This window comes from Trichoderma breve, chromosome 4 (assembly GCF_028502605.1).
Source record: "Trichoderma breve strain T069 chromosome 4, whole genome shotgun sequence".
Taxonomy (NCBI): Eukaryota; Fungi; Ascomycota; class Sordariomycetes; order Hypocreales; family Hypocreaceae; genus Trichoderma; species Trichoderma breve.
In genome coordinates this window covers 3,235,626-3,258,633 of record NC_079235.1, presented here as the reverse complement: position 1 = coordinate 3,258,633, position 23,008 = coordinate 3,235,626, and the positions used below count along the sequence as shown (strand labels likewise).

At 50.7% G+C, this 23,008-nt stretch overlaps 7 protein-coding genes across 7 annotated transcripts; 3 read left to right on the top strand and 4 right to left on the bottom strand.

Moving 5' to 3' along the window:
• Positions 1-2,443: 2,443 nt before the first annotated feature.
• Positions 2,444-6,235, top strand: T069G_07227 (SMC proteins flexible hinge domain-containing protein; the record flags this gene model as incomplete). The annotated part of the gene is made up of 4 exons (XM_056174437.1): positions 2,444-2,481; positions 2,546-5,372; positions 5,442-5,877; positions 5,937-6,235. 4 exons carry the CDS (start codon positions 2,444-2,446, stop codon positions 6,233-6,235), a joined length of 3,600 nt encoding a protein of 1,199 aa, XP_056028016.1.
• Positions 6,236-6,872: 637 nt separating this feature from the next.
• T069G_07226 (39S mitochondrial ribosomal protein l46 domain-containing protein) lies at positions 6,873-8,026 on the bottom strand (the record flags this gene model as incomplete). Its single annotated transcript, XM_056174436.1, has 3 exons — positions 6,873-7,166; positions 7,231-7,913; positions 7,975-8,026. The coding sequence occupies 3 exons, from the start codon at positions 8,024-8,026 to the stop codon at positions 6,873-6,875; spliced, it is 1,029 nt and encodes a 342-aa protein (XP_056028015.1).
• A 1,167-nt stretch (positions 8,027-9,193) lies between these two features.
• T069G_07225 (ring finger domain-containing protein) lies at positions 9,194-11,225 on the bottom strand (the record flags this gene model as incomplete). Its single annotated transcript, XM_056174435.1, has 5 exons — positions 9,194-9,520; positions 9,569-9,614; positions 9,690-9,914; positions 9,969-10,848; positions 10,952-11,225. 5 exons carry the CDS (start codon positions 11,223-11,225, stop codon positions 9,194-9,196), a joined length of 1,752 nt encoding a protein of 583 aa, XP_056028014.1.
• A 3,746-nt stretch (positions 11,226-14,971) lies between these two features.
• On the bottom strand, positions 14,972-15,643 carry T069G_07224 (ribosomal l37ae protein family domain-containing protein; the record flags this gene model as incomplete). The annotated part of the gene is made up of 4 exons (XM_056174434.1): positions 14,972-15,035; positions 15,126-15,290; positions 15,533-15,550; positions 15,612-15,643. 4 exons carry the CDS (start codon positions 15,641-15,643, stop codon positions 14,972-14,974), a joined length of 279 nt encoding a protein of 92 aa, XP_056028013.1.
• Positions 15,644-16,307: 664 nt separating this feature from the next.
• Positions 16,308-17,863, top strand: T069G_07223 (saccharopine dehydrogenase NADP binding domain-containing protein; the record flags this gene model as incomplete). Its single annotated transcript, XM_056174433.1, has 6 exons — positions 16,308-16,362; positions 16,423-16,566; positions 16,645-16,993; positions 17,068-17,170; positions 17,222-17,633; positions 17,706-17,863. 6 exons carry the CDS (start codon positions 16,308-16,310, stop codon positions 17,861-17,863), a joined length of 1,221 nt encoding a protein of 406 aa, XP_056028012.1.
• A 1,041-nt stretch (positions 17,864-18,904) lies between these two features.
• On the top strand, positions 18,905-20,625 carry T069G_07222 (uncharacterized protein; the record flags this gene model as incomplete). Its single annotated transcript, XM_056174432.1, has 5 exons — positions 18,905-19,108; positions 19,196-19,523; positions 19,584-20,053; positions 20,129-20,480; positions 20,549-20,625. The coding sequence occupies 5 exons, from the start codon at positions 18,905-18,907 to the stop codon at positions 20,623-20,625; spliced, it is 1,431 nt and encodes a 476-aa protein (XP_056028011.1).
• A 541-nt stretch (positions 20,626-21,166) lies between these two features.
• T069G_07221 (uncharacterized protein) lies at positions 21,167-22,278 on the bottom strand (the record flags this gene model as incomplete). The annotated part of the gene is made up of 2 exons (XM_056174431.1): positions 21,167-21,742; positions 21,991-22,278. 2 exons carry the CDS (start codon positions 22,276-22,278, stop codon positions 21,167-21,169), a joined length of 864 nt encoding a protein of 287 aa, XP_056028010.1.
• Positions 22,279-23,008: the final 730 nt, after the last annotated feature.

Genomic DNA, 23,008 nt, shown 5'->3' with positions numbered 1-23,008 from the left:
GGTCGGGCAGGGCTGGACGGGGAGAATTGAGTGGAGGGCAGGCCGGGCTTTCTATATGTCTATGCCTGTATTTTTATACACGCTGCGCCGTCCCAGCGACCAACGGCGTCTCGCTTAATGTCCCTAATGCTTCGCTAGCGCGCAAAGAGCGGGGCCACGTCCCCCATTGCTGGAGCCCTGTCCAGCCTCTAGCGCATCAGTTGCCAGTGAGTGACCGCATAAGATGTACTCTCATACCTGTACCTCAGCGCTCTGACTGATGGATGGATCATAGATGGATGTACCTGTTGCTGCGTCTGATGCGCGCTGCAGTACTTGCATCCTGTCTTTGTTCTTACCATGTACCAGGCCGCAACAGCAGTACTGTAGAAACAGCAGGGTACATAACTCTGTCCTCGCGGAATCTTGCTTCCATTCTTCTTTGTCTTCTTTGTTGGCTCCGCGCCTTTGCGCAAGGTAATTAGCCGCGGCTCGTACGGAGCAAACGACTTACTCTTTGCTCAGCACTGCTGCATGCAATTGCATCTCGAGATACACGGCAATATGCCGGTTGAAATGCTGCCGCCGATTGGAGCACCATTCAGGCAGCTTGCCGTGAAAAAAACACCTTGACAGGCGCGTCGCAATCTCGATGCGCAGCATGGATGTGCTCAGCGTAGGGTATCAATCGGGACGCCGGCCGTACATTAAGAGACCAACCACCATCTCAATGTACCTCTCAATGAGCTGATCTCGGGTGCCAACGATGCTTACCATCTTCCGACGTGTACTTGGACAGCGACAATGGAAAACTCGCTACAGCAAACCTAGCAAGAAGAGCACAGCAGTTGAAGCTTCAAGGTTCTTGTAAGAAGAGAATTTGCTAGAGCAAACAGGCCCCCGGATGCCCACCCCCGGCAAATGTCGGATCCTCCTGGTCCTTCCTACCCATGCTTCGGGTGGTTTTGTTTTGGGGTTTTTTTTTTTTTTTCTGGTTCCCTCCCGCATATCGTAGGTGTCTTGGGGCGCCTTTGTCTACTTGCTTGCCTTCACCATCCAGCCAGCCACGTTGGCCACCAACGCAAACCGCACATGGCTTGCCAGCATGATCCCGGACTGCGTATGGGAAGCTATTGAAATCAATCCCTTGCAGATACACCCACCTAGGTAATAGTACCTTTACTGAATGAGGACATCAATCATGTATGTATGTATACGAGTATTGCATGTAGTATGTACTACGATGATTTTCAAAAGCGCAACCCCTGACATGCCATGTCGCAAAAAGTTTCTCCGCTTGTCTTCTTGAGACAGAATGGCCAAGGTTGGTTGGTGCAGGCCAGATCTGGCTTGTCTAGATCGACCCGTTTGGCCGTAATCTAAAATTGCCGTGAGACGCTATTGTCCCTGTTGCTCAGCATTGGTTGGTCCGACACACGCCATCCATCCCCAACTTGTTTGACTCGCGGAGACTGGTTTCTGCAATTCGACCCGCCTATGACGATCAGTCATGCACGATTGTCGCCCATGGCTTTTCCGCGACTTTGGCGTCGCGTGTGTATCTTGAAGGATCAGCGTGGAAGGTGATGGGAGCACGAGAAATAAGGCCAGATTATAAAACGAGCGGGAAGAGTCCTGGAACAGCTTGATGCAAATTACTGTGGCGGCGAATACCCCATATTACCGATTACAGCACTAGTGGTCGGGTTTTTGCCAGGGTAGCTACCACGCCGTCATGATGCTTTTCAGACACATCTCAGTTTATCACTGTAAGTGGAACATGTTCATTTACCTCTCGTGGGCTCGTGCCATCTTACGTACTAGATAACATGGGCACCTCATGCTTGGTACGCCATGTCTAAGAATCAAATTTGATGATTTGTTCGTGTCTGTCAGTGTGTGAATATGTACATAGCATATCGTATTCTTTATCGAGTGGATTATCCTGGTCCAAGCAACGCCCCAGCTGACATGTTTTCCCCATAACAAGACAAAGAAAGGCGGAATAAAATTACCAGTGCAATTATATACCAACCGTGACACAAGAAGCACTATAACATTCAATAACCGGCTACTAGAAGCCAAGGAAAGAGTTGCTGTACAATAGCATGTCTGATTTTGTCATGATAGCTACGCCAGTAATAAGTTTTAATTAATTTTCATCGGTGAGATGTAGGGTAGATGGCGCCAGTAGCTTTAGCTTTAGGCGCAGCAGGTTGGGTACCTAAACAGACAGCACTGAGAGCTATCATCGACACCTGATTTTTTAGGCGCTAATCTTAGATGGGCTGGTGCAACGCGACTCCAAGTTCTCTGATTAATCGCGGGCCAGACGAGACGCGTCGCATCGCATCGCATAGAACATTTGCACTCCGTTGATTCTGCGCAACCCGCGGCAAAAAGTTCAAGTCCTGCAGCTTCTTGGTCTCTCGGATGTTGCGCATCGGCGCCCGCGCAGCCGACCATGTATATCAAGCAAATCATCATCCAAGGCTTCAAAAGGTGCGGATTCGCAACCCCGCCATGTTGTTGAGACACACATTGTGTGCTGACTGCTCTCAAATAGCTACAAGGACCAAACGGTCATTGAACCCTTTTCTCCCAAGACCAACGTCATCGTCGGCCGCAATGGATCGGGAAAGAGTAACTTCTTCGCGGCGATTCGCTTCGTCCTCAGCGATGCATACACGCAAATGAGCCGTGAAGAGCGCCAGGGTCTCCTCCACGAAGGTTCGGGCTCAGCCGTCATGTCGGCCTATGTTGAGATTATCTTTGACAATAGCGACGACCGATTTCCCACCGGAGGCAAAGAAGTTGTGCTGCGACGCACCATTGGTCTCAAGAAGGACGAATACTCAGTTGACCGCAAGGTTGTCACCAAGACGGATGTCACAAACCTGCTGGAGGCAGCCGGCTTTTCACGTTCTAACCCGTACTACATTGTGCCCCAAGGTCGCGTCACCGCCTTGACAAATATGAAGGAGTCTGAGCGATTGAATCTGCTCAAGGAAGTTGCGGGTACACAAGTCTACGAAGCCCGCCGCGCCGAATCCCTCAAGATTATGACGGAGACGAACAACAAGCGAGAAAAGATTGACGAGCTTCTTGAATACATTAAGGAGAGACTGGCAGAGCTCGAAGAGGAAAAGGAAGAGCTGCGAGGCTTCCAGGAAAAGGACCGAGAGAGGAGATGTTTGGAATATGCGTACCACCACCGAGAGCAGACCACCGTCCAAGCCGCCCTTGAAGAAATTGATAACGCTAGGCAAGATGGCCTGGACAACACAGATTCGAGCCGCGCGCAGTTCCTGGAAGGAGAAAAGGCGATTTCCAAGATTGACGCCGAGATTCACAAACTGCAGAGAGAGCTGGAGCTTCTGCAAATTGATCGACGTCAGCAGGAGGAAGATAGACGCGATAATGCAAAGCTGCTCGCCAAGATTGAGCTCAAGGTAAAGAATCTGAGAGAAGGACAGTCTGCACTGGAACAAGCTCGAGAGCAACATGCTTCCGAACTGGCCTCCGTACAGAGTGAGATCAAGACCAAGGAAAAAGAGCTGGCGCAGCTTCTCCCTGAATATACGCGCACGAAGAATGAAGAAGACGAGGTCAGAAGACAGCTGGATACCGTTGAGGCGTCACGATCACGCCTCTTTGCAAAGCAAAGCCGTGGGTCTCGGTTCAAGAATCGCGCTGAGCGTGATGCCTGGCTCAAGCAGGAAATTGAGGAGCTCAGCTTAACCATCAGCACCCAAAAGGCAAACAAACTGGACGCTGATGAGGAGGTCACCAGAACCCAAAAGGCAATCGAGCAGGGCGAGAGAGAGGTTGCCGAGCTGCGCTCACGTTTAGCCAACTGGAGTGGCGATAGGGGCGAGGTGGTAGATCAAGCGGCTCAGGCACGGGCTACTCTGGACAGGCTGAATGATGAACGGAAGCTGATTCGCCGAGAAGACGACAAACTTAACTCTGTCATCTCCAACGCCCGGCAAGAGAAGGAGCACGCTGAGCGAGAATTGGCTCATGCGGTTGACGGGGCCACCGCTCGTGGTTTGGCTACTATCCGCCGACTGAAACAAGAGCAAGATATCCCGGGTGCCTACGGAACATTGGCAGACCTACTGGAGGTCAGCGACGCATATCGACTACCCGTCGAACAAATTGCTGGCGCTAGTTTATTCCACTATGTCGTCGACAATGCCGATACTGCAACCTACCTCGCAGATACCATGTACAAACAGCACGGCGGCAGAGTCACATTCATGCCGCTGGCCCAACTTCGCCCACGCAAAGTAAACTATCCAAATTCCAACGACGCGGTTCCACTCTTGAGCAAGATCAACTATGATGAGCAGTTTGAGAAGGCGTTCCAGCAGGTATTTGGAAAGGTTGTCGTATGTCCCAACCTTGCTGTAGCTGCTCAGTATGCCAGGAGTCACGGTGTGGATGGTATCACAGCAGAGGGTGACACTACCAACAAGCGTGGTGCCATGACTGGTGGTTACATCGACCCCCGGAAGTCACGCCTGGAAGCCGTACAGGCTGCTAACAAGTGGAGAGAGGAGTACGATGGTCTCATTGAGCAATCTCGTAACATTCGCAGGCAGATTGAGCTCAAGGACCAAGAGATCACTGGCGCCATGTCTGAAGTTCAAAAACTTGAGCAGAGGCTCCGACAGGCTGAGGATGGCTTCGAGCCACTCAAGCACGAGCTTCGAAACAGGTCATCTCACATTGAGAACGAGAGGAATCGTCTCGATGGGGCCATCAGGAGGCGGGATGCGGTTGAAAAGAACATGAGTGGATTCTTGCAGGAAGTTGCAGCTCACGAGTCCGAATTGGGTACAGATTTTAAGAAGACGCTTACAACAGCTGAGGAACGTGAGTTGGAAGGATCAAGCCGTACTGTCCAGCAATTGCAGAAACAGTGGAATGAAATCAGCAACAACCGCAGAATACTGGAAAGACAGAAGCAACTGTTGGAAATTGACCTGCGGCAAAATCTCCAAATGAAACTGGATCAGCTCAACAGTCAAGCATTTGAGAATTCTGCAGTTGGTGGCGCGTCTGGTAGCTTGAAGGAGGCTGAACGCGAGTTGAAGAAGGCTCAAAAGGCTTTGAAGGCTGTTGAGGCTGATTTGAGCCAGACTGAGGCTCAGCTCGACGAGCTCAATACTCGCCTGGAGCAGTTTGAATCTGAAAAGGTCAACCGTGAGCAGACTCAACTGGAAATTTCCACAAGAATCGAGAGGCAGCAGAAGAGGATGGAGAAGACCTTGCAGCGAAAGGCTCTTTTGACTTCACAGGCTGCAGAATGCGCGAAAAACATTCGGGAGCTGGGAGTATTGCCTGAGGAAGCCTTTGATAAATACGAGAATATGCAGGCTAATACCGTAAGTCTTGGTTCCCCCGTGGGGTAGAGTGAGAGAAACAAGGGGAAAGTCAGCTAACTTGCACGCTAGATCACATCCAAATTGAAAAAGGTCAACGAAGCGCTGAAAAAGTACAAGCACGTCAACAAAAAGGCGTTTGAGCAGTACAACAACTTTACGACGCAGCAAGAGCAGCTGATGAAGCGCCGGAAGGAATTGGACGATTCCCAGGGATCCATTGAAGAGCTCGTGGAGCACCTTGACCGGCGAAAGGATGAAGCCATTGAGCGTACTTTCAAGCAGGTGTCCAAGGAATTTGCCACCATTTTCAGCAAGCTTGTGCCGGCTGGCCACGGCCGTCTGGTCATCCAAAGGAAGACAGACCGCCGTCAAGACGCTGAAGAGTCCGACGAAGAAGCACGAGGAAGCGTTGAGAACTACATCGGTGTTGGTATTAGCGTGTCTTTCAACTCCAAGCATCTGGATGAGCAACAAAAGATTCAACAGCTCAGTGGTGGTCAGAAGAGTAAGTGCCCTCTGGTTGTTCAAATATTATGCCTTGCCACTAACTTTCAATTTCTCCAGGTTTGTGTGCTCTCTGCCTCATCTTTGCGCTGCAGCAGACCGAGAGCAGCCCCATGGTCATCTTTGATGAAGTCGACGCCAATCTGGATGCGCAATACCGAACTGCCGTTGCCTCGCTTCTCGAGTCTATTTCTAACGAGGCCGGCACCCAGTTTATCTGCACCACTTTCCGACCCGAGATTGTTCACATCGCAGACAAGTGCTACGGCGTGACGTTCCGCAACAAGACGAGCTCCATCAACTGTGTCAGCACGGAGGATGCTCTCAACTTTGTTGAGGGACAGGCCAAACCAGCCTAAGTGGAGCGTGAGCTGTGACATTGGCAGTATGACGCTTTTGGCTGGAACTGAACATAATGCCGGGCAGTGTTTGACAATCTGGAAATCGGGAAGCGGAAAGCGGCGTAGCGGCGTTGGGTAAAGCGGTCACCCGTTGTGCTTTTTGGAAGGGCTGGTTACTATTGCTATAACTTTGTATGAAAAGAAATGAATGCTGGCTAATGTAGGGGGGAGATTTATCACTTGATGTGATGAAAACTCTGGGGTGTTGTAGCCTCGAATACCAGACTTAGAGTAGGGTCCAGGTAAAGGAGGCTGAAGAGTTGGCCATTATATGATGATTCTGGCAGATATAGCCGGGTTTGATACGAGACGTTCTCTGTGTTTTAAATGGCTCGATAACAAGTAAAGTGCCTTCTTTGAATTGCCGAGGATATCAATAAATTGTCGTACGGCAAGTCTCTTTTGAGAATAATAAGGCAAAATGAGCAACGCAAAGTGCGTGTGAGCAGCATCCAGTAATACATATGCAGTGAAGCTCTGTATAATGGTGTAAACTATACAATTCATAATGTTACAAGTCCCGACATTTCGACATCCCTTTTATATCATCGTAATACACATTCCCCTTTTCTTTACTTTCTTTCTTTTTTTCTCCTTACCGGTCGGTCATCATATTCCTCACGCCGCGATAATACTCTGGCGCCAGCTCCGTCTCCAGCTCCTCCCGCGTCAGCCACTTGAAGTCTGTGTATCCAAAGGGGTTGCCCTTGAGGTCGGCCTGGCCGGCCATGATCCTGCCCTTGAGGAAGAAGGTCTTGCGGCCCTTCTTCTCGACCTGGCCGTTTGCGCCGAGGACGGGCTCCTGCACGAGGTGGGCGACGGGGACGCGGCCGACGAGCCAGGTGTTCATGTTGACGCCGGCGGCTTGGTCCATCACTCTCTTTGCGCCCTGTTTCCCTCATGTTAGACCATCATCTCCCATTATAAAAAATCACACCAAATAAAAAACGTACCTCGTGGAGATTCTCGTCCTTGAGAACATCGGCAGGGAAGCCCCATCCATCCGGCCCCTTGACAACAAGATACAGCGTCTTCTCCATCTGGCGATCCAGCCGCCTCACGTCCTTCTTCAAATCCGCCTCAGACAACCTCTCCGCCGGCCTCTCCACAGGCACAACGTCCTCCGGCGCAATGACCTCCGCATCATCACTCACCCTCGGCGCAGCGTCCTTGAGCAGACTCTCCAGCACAGTCTCCTGCGCGCTGAGCTTGTCCCCGACCCTCAGCTCGTCGTCCCAGGCGGTCGAGTTCTTGCCCTTGTACGTCCCCAGCTCCTTGGCCACCGTGCCGCCGCGCTCCTGGACCTTGAGGCTCCAGTCCAGCTGCGCCGCCGTGTCGGGCTTGAAGTATATGCTCGTGATGAAGGGCGTGTTGAGGCGCTCCTCCAGGCGTTTCTGGTAGAAGAAGAAGGCGTTCTCGAAGGGGTGCAGAGTTCTCGTCAGCAGCGGCGGCCGTGTGAGGATGAGGCCGGAGCGGACGTCGTATGGATACGGCGTCTTGGTCGAGGATACCAGAGGAAGAGGAGCGTCGACAGCAGGAGCCTTGGCCTCTGTTGTAGTTGCAGCGGCAGAGTAGAATCGGGTAGATGTCGTCTTGTAGGTGGTTGCGCATCTGGAGCACAACGTGGGGGAAGAAGCTGATGCTGCGAACTCTTGGTCAGTTTTTTGACTCAATTGGCGGTTGTAATGGTTGCTTACATGAAAAGATGCCTCTAACGGCTCTGCTGCCTCTACTTGAGGCTGCCATCATGGCGGAATCCTGACTGGCTGCTCTATAAAACCCAAGAAGCACCACCAGGCCTTTTGTCGTGATGTCTTGCGCCTCGAACTTTTTTGGTTGTACCTCATCCCACCAACACCAATCTGCTTACATAACGGCCCCTTATGTAATAAATTCAAAAGAAAGCAAGCTGGAAATGCCAAGCAAAATCAATCAACCAAACTTGCTTGCTGCCTCAGGCCACGACCCGCAAAGCCGCACTTTCAACTAGAATAATTCCCACCTTTGAAATCCTTTCCTTTTTTTCTTTCTTTCTTTTCTCTCCAAGGCACCATTACCTTATCGTCAAGACCTTGCTTTCCACCTCCACAGCGTCCTGATCATTTATTCGTGTGCCGAGAGAGATAGATGCAGTCTTTTTCGCTAGCGGCACCTTCTTTTCTTCTCCTACTGGGTTCTGTTAGATAGATACTGCTTACATTGCTACCAAATCCAAAATGAGAGCCTTTTTTGGCTCCTTTTCCTTCTTGCCTTTTTGCGACATTTTTAGTGTTCCCACCCCGCTATTGTACTGACGTCCTATGAAGCTATTCCCGTTTCCAGCTCTCCATTTTCCGTTTCTCGTCGCCATTTCTCGTGATAGCGAATAAAAGCAGAGTCATCATCACTCAATGAAAGCCTCGATTTCTATCTTTTCGTTTTTTCCATCCACTGGGCGCAAAGAACATAGCACCGAACCTCCTGAGAAGTGCTACCGGCTTTTTGGTTTCTAATTGAATATATGCCGGTAAAACTCCTCTAGAGTCTTCAGAACCCGTTGGCTAAAATTTCTTCCATCAGGTGCACAACCTCTTGCCATGAAATACTGCGGCTGGGATCGAAATTGATTGGAACTATATATCTCATTCAACTACTAGTTCTAAGCCCTAGAAGTCCGCCCACAGAAAGAAAAAAAGACATGTATAACATGCGCGATACATATTCAAAGCACGAATCGCAATGCGCTGTAGCAGTATCGACAGGCGCCCCTAAATATGACCAAAACTGCAAAACAAATGCCCGACTCCTATTACACCTCGGTGTCCCTAACTAAATGCACTTCGCCGTCAATGAGGCTGGGGGTATCAAACTATGATATGGACCGCCGACAAAAGCCTTGAAACGCCAGACCAAATGCTTATTGCTGTGCACCCGTGATCAGGCTTGAAGTTCGGAGATTGCCCGGGCCACTTCTTGGGTGACCCTCTTCTCCCATGTTTGTCGTCGAGATTCGTCATCGAGTGAGGACGCGTCCTTCACTTCGTCGTAAAGTTTTCGTGATATATCACGGTTGATTGTTGCATATTGTTCTACCGTCAACTTCTGAGCCCGCCAGTGCGGCCTCAGAGCGTTGCGGACGATGTCATTGACGCTCTTCTTTTCCTCGGTCGTCATTGTATGTCTCATGGAGTTCTCATCGCCACCGCGTGTCGGGCTGGACTCTGGCGACATCTCGTGCGCGCGCCGCGGCCGAGGCTGGCGAAGCTCCAGAGGGCGACTCTCGAGCCGATTCTCGCTTCGGCCACCACGAACTTCAAGCTTTATTGGCGGCGATTCGGAGTCGCTGTGGTCGCTGCTGCTGAAGCGGGTGGGTGAGTAATTCGCAGGTGGGTATATTGGTTCGATGTGTGTGCTGAGAGAGAGAGTCGGAGACGATGGCCGTCCATTGAGATTGGGTAAAGGAGGTGGTGTTAATGAAAGAGCCCGTGGGCTGCTGAATGCGGATGGAGATGGAGAGAGAGCTGGGGATGACGCCTCGTGGAAAGGCCGCCAACCAGAGGCGGTGGCAGATGCCTCGTCTTCCGAGTGGATGTTGGGTTCCAGCTCTTTGAGCAAGGAAGAGACGACCAAAGTTGGCTCAGCATCGTCCCTGCTGGGACTGATGGTGTTGGTGCTTCTCAATGAAGTCCCATTTGGTACTCTTGCCGAGGACGGACCGGCCGCTGCCGGAGCACTGGTTGCTGCAGAGCTTTCCCCGTGCGTTGGGAGCCGTCGGGTTCGAGGGCGCTTGAGTTTTCTTTCGGGCTCCTGGGCAGGTTGCTCAATGGGTGAGCCCGTTACAGACCGAGCCTTTCGTTTGCGGGTGCTTGGGCTGGAGTTCTCGGCCTCTCGAGCACGATCTAGGGCTCCCCAGGCACGCCTCTCGTCCCGCGTTTCCTCAACGGGCGGTAGTAAGGGCTGGAGGCGTTCGCTAATCTGTGGCGGAATGTTGCTCGCAAAGGATTCCCGCGCACCAAGCCGCTGTGCAATGCTTATCCGTTGCTGCCATCGCTGCAGCTCTCGTCGATCCAGCTGCTGAAACCTGCGGAAACGCTCAAGATCTTCGTCCTCGTCGTCATGGTTATCGAGATCAAGCTCGCTCATCTCGTAGAAGCGGCCGGAGAACTGGCCCCAGGCGCCCTGCCACTCCATGTTGCGTGCCTGGCGGCGTGCCCGTCTGAGACGAGCGCGGGTGCGGACGTTGAAGCCTCGGTTTGCTCGACCGGTTGGACGGCGAGCGGTTTGAGGCCGTGGTATGGTCTCTGAGGCAGCTTCTGGCTCTGGCTGGTCGTCCGTTATTTCGAACAAATGGGCACATTCCATGCAGTACCAGTCACCCTCGGGGATGTAATCGAGGCCAATGCAGTGCGTATGGTAAGCTGCATCGCAACCATCGCAGAGCAGGAGAATGTCCTCTCGTTCGGCCGAGTTGCAGATGGGGCATGGGTTGGATTCTTCTTCTTCTTCATCTGGGTTCTCTCCAAGCCACTGCTGCACGTCGAACTCGGCAACTTGCTTTTTGTCTTCGACTTCGTAGGTTGAAATGGCGATGCCTGTAGAATTCCCAGTCAAAGTCAGCAGCTGCACCCGTAGTGTTTGTAGGGGAACATTTGTGCGGTGCACACAGAGCAGAGGAGTTACGGGACCCAAACTTACCATCTTGGCCGTTGTAGACTCTAACAGAGTGAAAGGGCTTGCGGCAAATGGGACAAGTATTGGTCTTTTGAGCCCAGGACCGGATGCAGGCATCGTGGATTATGTGATCACAGCCATCGAGAGCCGCCACTATGTTGAGATAGCTGGAATCGCCCTCGACAGCCTCGGCGATGGCAGCTGTAGCGGTGTCGACGGCGGGTTGAGGGCTCTCGGACGAGGACGAGGGGCGCGGCAGCGGATCCAAACATATGATGCACTGGTCAGGCTCAGACATGATGCCGGGTGTGATGAGTGACGCCAGAAACTGATGAAAACATGTAAAAAGACAATGAGGTCAACAGTGCCCGATGGAGCAAAAAAAGAGTAAAGGTAGGCTGGTTTCTGAAACGTGGGAAACGGCGGTTTGTGGCGTGTGCCGCAGCGAGAGAAACTGGGTTTGTATGAAGGCTAATATGATTTGATGGTTTGTATTAGTGGTGAAGCGGGCGAGCTGGTTGGTATTGGTACAAGGTCTGGTGGGAAGCGGTGCTTTTGTCGGGTGCTGGTAGCGCGCACAGTGAGAGTGAGGTCCAGGTCCAGGCACTACCAGTACGGACCAGACCTTCAGTGAGGATTGAAAGAGGGAGAGTTCAGCTAGAGACAGCCTGGAAAAGGCGGGCTCTGGCAAGCCTAGCGCAGGCCTGTTAGGGGTCTGGGCGGGGGCCAATCAGCGAGTCACAGCGCTGGAGCAGCCACGCCTGTCATTGATTGAGCGTGCCGTTTGTTGGATGCTGGAAGGTGGCGGCAGATGGAACTCGTACTAGGAGGGGGATCCAAATGGATTTGATTGATGTCTTTTCTCGGCGTGAGCGTGAGCGTGAGCGTGAGTGAGCGTCAGAGTCAGAGCCGGCTCGGAGCAGCTCCGTGCGTGATCCTGGTGGGACTTAGAGATTCGATTCTCTTCTGCACGAGGACGGGGAAATGAGTCGAGCTGAGTGAATGAGTGAGTGAGGTTTCCTTGGTTGCTCTGCTATGCCATCAATTTTCAAGGCAGGGAGACAGAATCTTTAGTGTGTCTTGGAGTGACTTGAGGAGATGCGTCGAGCAAGTCGAGCTCCATGCAACATGAACTTTTTTTCCGGGTTTTTAGCACAGACGATACCATCAGTACATGTACATGTGTACCCGTGGCCAGGTACTTTTCACGCGAGTCTAAATGCGCAAGAAACAGTGTTCAGGTACTAGCAGGTCGCAGGTACTCACTTAACTTAGATTGGTAGGCCGTGTGCTCCGTGCTACCATGCAAGTAAGAGAGGCTCTGCCTTGTGACGGACGTCACACCTCGTATCAGCTCTCCATCAGCACTGAGCCGATACAACATGATTCGTAAAATGCATTGGGAGTGTGGAATGGAAGCCAAGCAGAAACCAACCATAAAAAACTGATAACTGTACGGATGGTTCGAAGCTGTACTATTGGGGTAATGAGGGAAGTTGGTGCCTGTTTGGGCGTTACAAGTGGTGAGGTATAGGACTACAATAAGGTGAGGTATAGTACACTAGCAGACATTAAGCGAGACCTCTAGAAGCCCGCAAGGGAAAGAGAGAGAGAAAAAAAGCCATGCAAGAAAGAGGCAAAACGGCTGTGCATATTATGGGGTCAATCGGCACATTACGTTCAGACGAGGAGACAAGGTGCAAAAGTGCAGATTACAGTGCTCCGTATATCCGCCATTCGCACGCGCGCATTCCTTCGCTCCTTGCCGCCGCTGCAGCAGTGCCTCTTGAGGGGATACTTTGCAGTACCAAACCCTTCAATACCTTGTCTTGGTATTCATATGTTGGTCACAGCAATACTAAATACTATCCGTGCAGATCTTATCTACTAGGCACCAAGTTAGGGTCCGAGCTATTATGGCATGGACAGACAGAGACAGACATCAAGGTGTTGAGTACTAGGTAGGTAGAGGCGGAACCATGGGGAGCAGCAATCTACCAGGTACCTATTCGATGTAGCAAAAACAATAACGCAACAAACCTAGAGTGTGCTGGGAAGTACCTGGATCTACAAGGTTCGCCGTACTCGGTACCTCCCCGGTGGACTCGAACGGATGATGCCTTGCGCCAAAGGGCCTGTCGGTCTCACGTGCCGAGGCCGGCGTGCATTTTGGTGGTGATGAAACATGCAATTCATTCGCAATTAACCCAGAGACATGGCCGCCAAGGGGTGCAGTAGCATTCTGGGGGCAGCTGCTCAGTAGGCTGACCAGGCTATAAAGGACCACCTACCAATAAATAGATAAAGTACAGGCATCAATGATACGAATATACTGCAGATACTCTACCGCCCAGCCAGCCATGAGCCAGGGACTTGCCAAGTACAAAGTGCCCATTAGTACCTTATTGGAAGTCATCCGGGTTGGCTTGTATGGATGCATGCGACTTGTTACGGCACTAGGCAAAATACACCTGCTGCTCCGGATGTCGTAAAGTTACATGGCGGAATGCATCTCTGATGGGAGCATGGCCGGGGTGGTGCTACCAAGGTGGTGCTTTGTATACAGTACTCGTGTAACTGTAACCAGAGATCCAAATGGACACTGCGGAATGGGAGACGATAGGTAAAGTACTAAGATAGAAAGAAAGAGAGTACCATGGGATTCATGTCTATGCCTGCTGGGAAGACCGACAGACAAGGGTGATTTTTTTGAGAGAGAATTGGATTTAATCTGAAGGGGAGTATCCCAAGGGCCAAGCGGGGTGCCTGGGAGGGGATTTGCCGGGACTACGATTGGAACGTCTTTGTCTCTCATTTTCAAGTTTTATTTTGTCTACCTCACAAATTTACTCTGTTTTCCACTCATTTTATTACAATTTGGTACCAAATTTAGAGAGTCCCTTGTCCCTTGTCCCTTGTACACACAGCTATAGGTGCCTGTTAGAGTGCATTATATCGCGGCTTAGCAAAGACACATTAGTATCTCCATCTTTGCAGTACTTACGGAGTACTGAAGCTAACGATTCTATTGGAGAGTAATAACAAAGAAAAGGGTTAAGAGAGAGAGAAAATACTTTGTGTGTGCCCCGTCCGTCGCATGCAAGGAACCACAGCTGCATTCGTCACTTGACGGGCATTTCTCCCTCGACTCTCTGCCGGGGCGTAACACGGCCATATGTAATTTACCAAAGGCAGCAATCAACTCCATGGGTAATCAAGTTGATGCAGTGTGATGCCACTTGCATTGGGACCAAAAAGCGCCATCTCTGCCGGAATTCCCCACTCCAACCCCGTCATCATTGATCCCATGAGCCGTGAATGGATACGAAGCACTGCGCCATGCCAGTATTGCTAGCACCTGGACAACTTGAGTTAGCATGGTTTGCAACGTTCTCATTTTACCTGGCACGCCTTTTTTGGTGAATATCCTGAGTTTGGAGCGTTCACGTGCCAGTATATAATGGGCACAACTGCGGAGGAGCGTCCATTTCGTTTACGGTCGTCGCCATATGAGATACAGCACTACAGTGAAAACTGCTTTGATGGCAGGTTGTGGCTCTTACTCAAAAGTGCCGTAATGAGATCCCTTGTGACTTCTCTTTGGTGTCGACGTAGAGGTCCTGCGACAAGAGAAGAGGAGAAGAAGAAACGACGTGAGAGCCCCAGTGAGGGCTGCTCGAGCACTGATGTAGCTACGTCTGCCCGAGTCGCCTTTGAATTCTGTCATTCGCGTGCGTCTCTCCTCTGTATGGTGAGCATACACATTGCCTCCTGGTTGACAGTTAAGCGTTCATTTCGTCCAGTCGACCAAATTCCTTCACAAGGCGCTAGGATCCATGGCATCAAATCATTTCTTAGTTCGGGTGTCCGAGATAATGCAATTTCCTTTTTTTGTTCATTGCCTATCGACCGGTGTCTATGACCAAAGATCGAGCGTCGACGTTCATTTTTCGTCAACGTAGTGTATGCACGCAAACAATGTCCCCCATACACCAGACCGAAAAGCAAAGCCGAATCCCTTCAACCGTTTTAAGAAGAAACACCTTAAACCTCAGCAATCTCCCTCAATCGTCGCAGAGTTGATCGCATGGCAGCGGCGGCGGGTGTGCTGTAACACATTGCAACGTCAGTATTTACTTCCGGGGAACAGCGTGCTCGTGGATGTCCAGGCTCGTCTTGTGGTTTGTGGGCAACATACGCAACAGTGTAGGCACCGCCAGCAATGGTTCGGCTGCAGGCGCGGCAGTTCCAGATACCGACAGACTTTCTTCGGACGGTGGTCTTTCCGCAGAAGGTGCAGGTGTACTTGGCGTGCTGGGTGATTTCCATCTTCTTCACCTGCTTTCGCAGGGAGGCACCGTAACTATAACCAGTTGCATTAGTTGCCAGTTCATCTGGAAATTTCCATCCGCTTGTGATAGGTTTCGAGTATCGAGGATCAAGTCTCGGGAGGTTGCCATAGACACAGCCCAGTCTATCCGAAAGCTTTTCTCAAGGAAGTATAACAGAGGCCGTGGCGGGACAATTGAGAACTCGGTTTCGTCGGGCTCGGGGTCGATATGTCGTATTGGGGATGGGAATTGTTGTGCATCTTTTGAGACTCACCGGGTACCATATTTACCGCTGGGAACAAGTTAGCAGACATTCCTTTGTTTAATTTGTTCTTTCAAGAGGTTATACGTACGTCACGCCGACCTTCTTGGTGCGCTTGGTCATCTTGACGGATTTGTGTGGATGGGGATGTTTGGTTGCTTGACTTCGGTTGGAGGCTGCTCTCACGAAAATGTGTTGGAAAGCTGGAGTTGTGATTTTCCTTAGGGCACGCACGTGAGCGACGGGCCAAGCGAAGCCCCACCACTGTTTTTCACTTTTGAACTGCTATCGATAAGAATCTCTCATATCACGTGACTGTGCAACCTGCCTTCTCCGTCATCCCCACATTAGTCCAGTTCCCCATCTTTTTCATCGTGTTTGCTGCGTGTGTCTGGATTGGATGATTTATTGTGGGCTTTGGTCATGAGCGAATCGTTTCATCAACATGTTGCGACCACCTGCAGGCGGTTGCCTCGGTTGGAATGAAATCAGAGCATCATTGTTTTCTTCTAGAGTCAATCTACTTTGTGCCTACCTTATCTAAGTATAGCTTCATTAAATAGAAATGTATTTACCTAATAACAGAAGCATTGGCATTTAACACGCTTGTTCTGCATCTGCGGCTGTTCTTGGCCGGTTAATGTACTTCCTCCCCATTGGCATCATTACATTGCAAGAACGTGGCCAACAGTTCTAGAAGACCTTGCCACCTTCACAGTCTCTCCATCATCTCCATCTAGTGACCATTATCTCCCTCTAAACGTTAAGCAACGTTCTGTCATCCACAATGCCATTCAAAGAGCACGATCGCCAGTATGATTTGGTTGTCTTTGGAGCCACGGGTATGTGATGTCGAGCTTGGGATGCACTTTCATGGAGACCCAGGCTTATGCGCAATGTAGGATATACCGGTCGCCTGGCGGCTGAGTACATTACTGCCAACTTCCCAGTCAATCTGAAATGGGCCATTGCTGGTCGTTCTGAGTCAAAGCTCCAAGCAATCGTTGATGATTGCAAGAAGCTGAACTCGGACAGGAATCCTCCAGGTTCGTCTACAGCTATTTCTACCAGCCAATACTATGATATAATGTTTCTGTAGAGCAGAATTAACAACACGAGAACAGCAATTGAGACGGCGGGAGTGGATAGCTACGACGAAATGAGTGCGCTGGCGAACAAGACATTTGTCATGATTACGACTGTCGGCCCGTATACCGCTCATGGAGAGTATGCAGTGAAAGCATGCGCTGAAGCCGGTACACATTACTTTGATGTAACCGGTGAGACGCCATGGGTCTATAGAATGATTAAGAAGTATGAAAAGACTGCTAAAGAGAGCGGTGCTATTCTCATCCCCCAGATGGGATTGGAGTCTGCTCCAGCAGATCTGTGCACCTGGTCTTTGGCTCAAACACTCCGGAAGCAGCTGAGTGCTAAGACAAGAGATGTTATTATTTCGATTTACAATCTGCGGTGAGTTGAACTCTTTCATTTTCCGTCTAAAATTGTCATTGGAAACGTGCGCTTACTCAAGGCTTCACATCTAGAGCGGCTCCCTCTGGAGGCACCGTTTCAACTGTTCTCACCATCTTCGATCATTTCACCCTGAGTGAGCTGGCAGAGTCTGGAAAACCATTTGCTCTATCCCCTGTACCTCATCCAGCAGAGCCAAAACGACACAATGCCTCCATTTGGCAAAAGATATTTGGCGTCCACTATGTGCCTAATCTTGGGACCGTCACCACGGCCTTTACTAGTTCTGCCGACCAAGGATTAGTAGAACGCTCATGGGGACTTTTATCAGAGATCCCTAGCCGGAAGGACGAGTTCTACGGGCCAAATTTCCATTGGGCAGAATGCTACAGGCCTCGCAATTGGCTGTATGGAGTCATCGTCCATTGGATAATCGTCATTGGCGTGTTTCTCATTGCTACTGGAAAACCTGTCAGGACACTGTTCCGAAATTTTGTTCCGGCACCGGGTACAGGACCCTCCAAGGGTGAAATGGAGAAAGAGGAGGTTGAATGGCGTGGCATTGCAAATCCTGATACGGAGTTGCCTGCTGATAGGCAAGCCTTTTGCCGAGCTTGGTATTATGGTAGCATGTACTCGTGTAAGTGGAAAACACCGGCCCCAACAGATGGTGCTTCTTGAGGACTAGTTTCTGACGATTGTATACTTACAGTGACGGCAATGTTATGTTCCGAGGCTGCTCGAACAGTCTTGGAGGATGATCTTGAGCTCGATGGAGGCTTCTATACACCGTGTTGTCTTGGGCAGGGCATTGTTGACCGAGCTCATAACGGAGGCTTCAAGATGGAGACGCGAATCCAGTACAAATGAGCCCTGTGTTTTTCTTAAGAGTGACTGAGCAGAATTTAATGGTATATTTGGGTATCTACTACTTAGATAGGGAAATGCCTCTAGTAGCAAATAAACGGCTTTCCTTCACATTTGGCTGCGATGCTGGAGCTCCACGCAGTCGCTGGAGTGCCGAATACCTACTCCATTCATAGAATCTGTACGCCAATGAACTTTATAAAACAACTGGCGACGTTACACTGGCCAATATGAAGCCCATAACAACATGTCAGTGTATCGTAGAGAAGTCATGCATTGCTTCGACTCTGTGGAGAACCAAGTATATGGGTGGAGATTTGTTAGCGGTAGTGCCTGGATTGTTTTGGTGTTGCAAGCCGGTGTTGACGCTATGGCTCCAATTTTAGAGTTTTCAGTGAATACAAGGAGGTTTGTCGAGAGAATTGGACACAATAACATCGATTGAGCATTGTTGCTAGAATGCTCCAAATGTAGACTGACATTTCCAAAGCTTCTTGTTTCAATGCACGTTACCCGCCAAGGTACTCCGTACAAGCACTTGCAAGGTAACTGTAGAAGTGAATACATGTTTTTCCTACATGCAGCCATAGCCTGGCCAAGTACCCATCTGCTCGTGTTTCTCCTGCACGAAGCTCCAGTGGGTCGTGTACTGTACTGTACTCCGTAAAGGTAGCACAGCACATGAAATTGCCAGTCCAAGTACCTGCTGTACAAGCACTAAGGCTCCCGGGTGGGCCCAGACCGCTTTTCGCCGAATTTGGCCAGGGAAAATTGGACGGTACTCCGTCATCGAGCAGCAATAGCAACCTCCAGAATTCTGCTCGCACAAACTTCTTCACAACATCTATCCCTTGCTCACCTATTCAATCGCTCTCAATGCCGCCATCCTTCTTGATACCAAGGCGGAGATAACCCTTTTTAAGCATCCTGGTGTATTTTTTATCCTCCTCGCTGATAGAGAGCCTTCTTCCGGCGGGATCTGTCTAAGCCGTTGCCGCCCTTACTTCATCCCCCAGCTCCTACTTCCAATCTCCAGCATTCAAAATGGACTCTTCCGACACCGCAAACACGAGTGCTGGCGAGACGACGCCTCTGCTACCCACGCCCGATGCCTCTCGGCCAAAGCCTGCACGAACAGTCACCTTCAGCGCGAACCCCGTCAGCCGAACCATCGAGCCCGATCCTCCTCGCCTACCAAGGAGCTATGCCTCTCATAATGTCAACCATCAGGCCGGCAGCAGCGCCGTTGTTGGCCCGCCAATGCTGGCAGCCTTGAATAGCAAGCTTCGCAGGCGACATAGCGGGGGGTTCGTCCCTGTGCTTGCGCCGGTACAGGGGCCCAAGATTGGTCCGCAGAGAAGCACCAAGAAGACAGAGAAGCTCAAGCTGCTGCCGAACCCAGATTTCGGAGACGAAGGTGAAGATGAGGAAAGCGGAAGGGATGTCTATTCCCAGTATACCCGAATCAAGGATCCGACGGCGCGAAGAGATGCTGCGCGACTCGGAAAGGCAGATCGAGATCGACTGCCTCGCGTCACCGCGTACTGCACCGCCAATCGCTATGAAATGGAAGGATTGATGAGATTCCTCAAAGGACGAGGCAAGACTCGCGGCGCGAACCCAAAGCTCATCGACGAGTGTATCTACACGCCCTACATGTACGGCAAAAGCCAGCGAAACCATGAGGTTGTCGAGCCGAATCATGAAAGGCGCCATTCTACAGGGAGCGAGCTGGTAGACGGCGAGACCGAGCGAGAGGAATTCAGATCTTTGCGTCATGATAATCAAGACTCTGGCTACGGAGAGGGCCTGATGATCGACCACAGTCGAGAGGAAGCCGGGGACCTCCCTAGTGAAGAGCTTCTAGGTCCCGCTATGCCCGAGCACATGCCCATAAAAGACACGGTGCCGGACTTTGATATTCAGGTACATATGCCTGAAGTCTTCCTGTTCGATTATGGTGTGGTGGTGATATGGGGCATGACGGAGGCACAGGAGGCCAAGATGCTCAAAGACATTGCCAAGTTCGAACTGGAGAAGCTGGCTCCTGATGATGTCGAGACGGAACACTTTAATTTTTACTACACTCGGGAATATCAAGCGCGTATTTACAACGACTTTATCACGCTGAGAGACAAGAACAACTACATGACCAAGCTTGCCATTTCGCATGCTTTAGCACAGAGTGTCAAGGTAAGATGAAACCTAACAAGAGACCGTTGAGAAGGGAAGAAGAGAGAGCGTGTAAGAGACTAACAATATCAACAGACGTCACTTTTCGAGGAACTCATTGCTTCCACCATCGACACGACCAAGGATATTCCCACTCAGATTGCCTTGACGGGCAAAGTGGCTCTCAACCGGAAACAAATCAACATGCAGATTGGAGAGCTCTTCATCTTGAGGATCAACATCCATCTCAACGGCTCCGTTTTGGATACCCCCGAGCTCTTCTGGGTGGAGCCCCAATTGGAACCTCTCTATCAAGCTGTCAGAAGCTACCTCGAGATGGACCAACGAGTTGGCCTGGTGACGGAGCGGTTGGATGTTATTGCTGATTTACTAGCTGTTCTCAAGGATCAGCTAACTCATGGCCACGGCGAAATGCTCGAATGGATAGGTATGTCTTCCTTCCTGTCAACCTGTTAATATTTGCCTATAAATGGATGCTGACTAGTTTAACTTTAGTTATCATCTTGATTGCTATGGAGATCCTGGTGGCTGCGATCAACATTGTTGTCGATTTGTATGCGGGAGAAGTTTGAACGGGGGTAGCTTAGAGACTCTTCCTTGGAAATCAACGGGCTGTGAATTTGCGTGCTGGAGAAATGGAGTTTATTATGCCTTGGGCGTTCGAATTTATCGTTGTAGCATGGGGTCATGGAGATGGGCGGCGTCAATGGCTGGGAAGAAGCGAATCTTTACATACCTATTACTCAACCATGGACAGCAATGCATAACTGGGCAATGCCATTAAACATGTGATCCCCCTTCATCATCTCTACATAGGCTGCACATATTGGTAAGAATCATGATAATGTCCACCCTGTAGCAATTCAGAAGCACCGGCTACTTTAATGTACATGCATCCAAACGTCCCAGATTACAGATGCACCCTGGCAATTACAGTACCGTTTAGAATAGAACAAGAGAAAGAAGAAGGAAAGAAATATTGCCAAGCAGAAAAGAAGAAAACAAAAAAAGCAAAACCGTCTCTGTCCTGTACCAATATGGAAGAAAATAACGCCTTCCGCACCATGATCTGCCGTCTCCCGTCCCATAACCGCGTAGCCGCCCTTTTTTTGTTTACTCGTCACCATCTTTGTCCATCTGAGTCTCCTGGTCCTCGGTGTCATAGTTGCTCATCTCAACATCGTCATCGTGAGCCTCAGCCTCCGGCTTTTCAGCTTCGGGCTCGGCCTTGACGCTGCTCTTCTTGGGAGACTCGACGTCGGCATCAGCATCAGCATCAGCGGCGGCCTTGTCGTCTTCCTCTTGAGATTTATTCAGTTGGTCCGCCTTGGCCTGGTATTCTTCCCTCTCCGTTTCCGGTAGCTCGTCCCAGTCACGCTTGAGCTCCTCGTCAATATTCAGCTCGGTATCATCCTTGTCCTCCTTGTCATCTTTATCTTCCTTGTCCTCTTTGTCTTCCTTGTCCTTGGCTTCAAGCGCCGGCCGAGCCTCCTCGCAGTAGAGTTCAAAAGCAGTCTTGGGCTCTTTGGAAGACTTGGACACGCCGTTGGCGCGAGAGCGCTTTGCCTGGCTATTGGACTCGGACGCTGGGGATGTTGGCTCCTTTGCGGAGCTTTGTTTGGCATCGGCGTCAGCTGGAGCGTTGGACTTCCGGTGACCTTTCTTGATGCGCAGCGGCTTATCCTTGGGCTTTCGGGGGTTAGCATTCGATTCAATGGGGATATCGAAGGAGGTTGCCTATTTCGTTACACTCAAATATCAACACTGAAAAAAGGTGTTTTTGGTGGGGAGGAAAGGGAGCAGCAGCAGCAACGCGCAAAGGAGATGAAAAAAAGAGTAGGAAGGGGAGAGAGAAACCCGACCAAGCCGGGTGGCAGCAACGTAAACATCGATAAAAAGAGGTAGGAAAAAAAAGAGATACGAGGAAGAAAGCATACCGTTGGAGGCGGACTGGGGCTGCCCTCGGAGTCTTCGACGTTTGTGCTGGTGCGCTTGGCCAGCTGCTCAAGCAGAAAGGCCCTTTCTATCCTCAGCTTCTCGACCTGGCGCTTTATGCGGGCAAGCCGGAGCCTGGCGGCGTCGTTGGCATCCTCGACCTCGTTTGTGCGGTTCTTTAGCTGGACACACTTCCGCCGATAGGCTTCTTCGACAGACGGAGGCAGCGTCGAGGGCACGCTGGCTGGCTCAATGTTAGCCTCGGCAACCAATTTTCTCTTGGCAGGCATTGTTGGCGATTGTCAGGTGGGCGAGGGTCGAGATTCGGGGGGATTTAAGAGTTTTGTCGCGAGAAGTGCGAAGGATGCGAGGTGATACAGCGAGGCGCGGTTTGATGCGATGGAGATGGAGATTGGCGACTTTTTCTCCGGCCGGCAGCGGTATCGGAATCGCACGTTGACGCGGCACGGCAATGATGCGGACGAAGATGGCAGATTGGAGAGAATTGGAAGTTTGTTGAAGGGAGGAAAACAAAAAAAGCTTTAGGACTCACAAGGCTGGGGCGCCATGATGATGGGTTGCGGTACGTATTTGAAGAGATGCGCCGAGTCAATGGCAGGCAAATGGGCGCGCCAATGTACATGTACCTCTGGCTTGGTCAAGACAAACACCTACGGAATGTAGGCAGTACGAGCGTGCAAAGCAACTTAGAAACGAGACCTTTGGAAGACGCTCCACAAGGCGCGGGTTAACGCGTGCGATAGCGATACGGGAGGAGCAATTGGAACGTTGTAAGTGAGAGGGAGAAGAGAGAGAAGAATAAAAAAAAAGGGAGCAAAAAGAGAGGGTGTAGAGCGAATAAAAAGCAAAAAAGACGAGTAATGACAACGCGACTAGCCGTGATGAACTGCAGCAGACTATATTTTCATCTAATTGGTCTATGGGGAAGATGCAAGGAAAGAAGAGGTGTAAGATGATGAGATCTTGGAGAGAAGGGGCCGGTTTTGGGCAGTGCTGCGA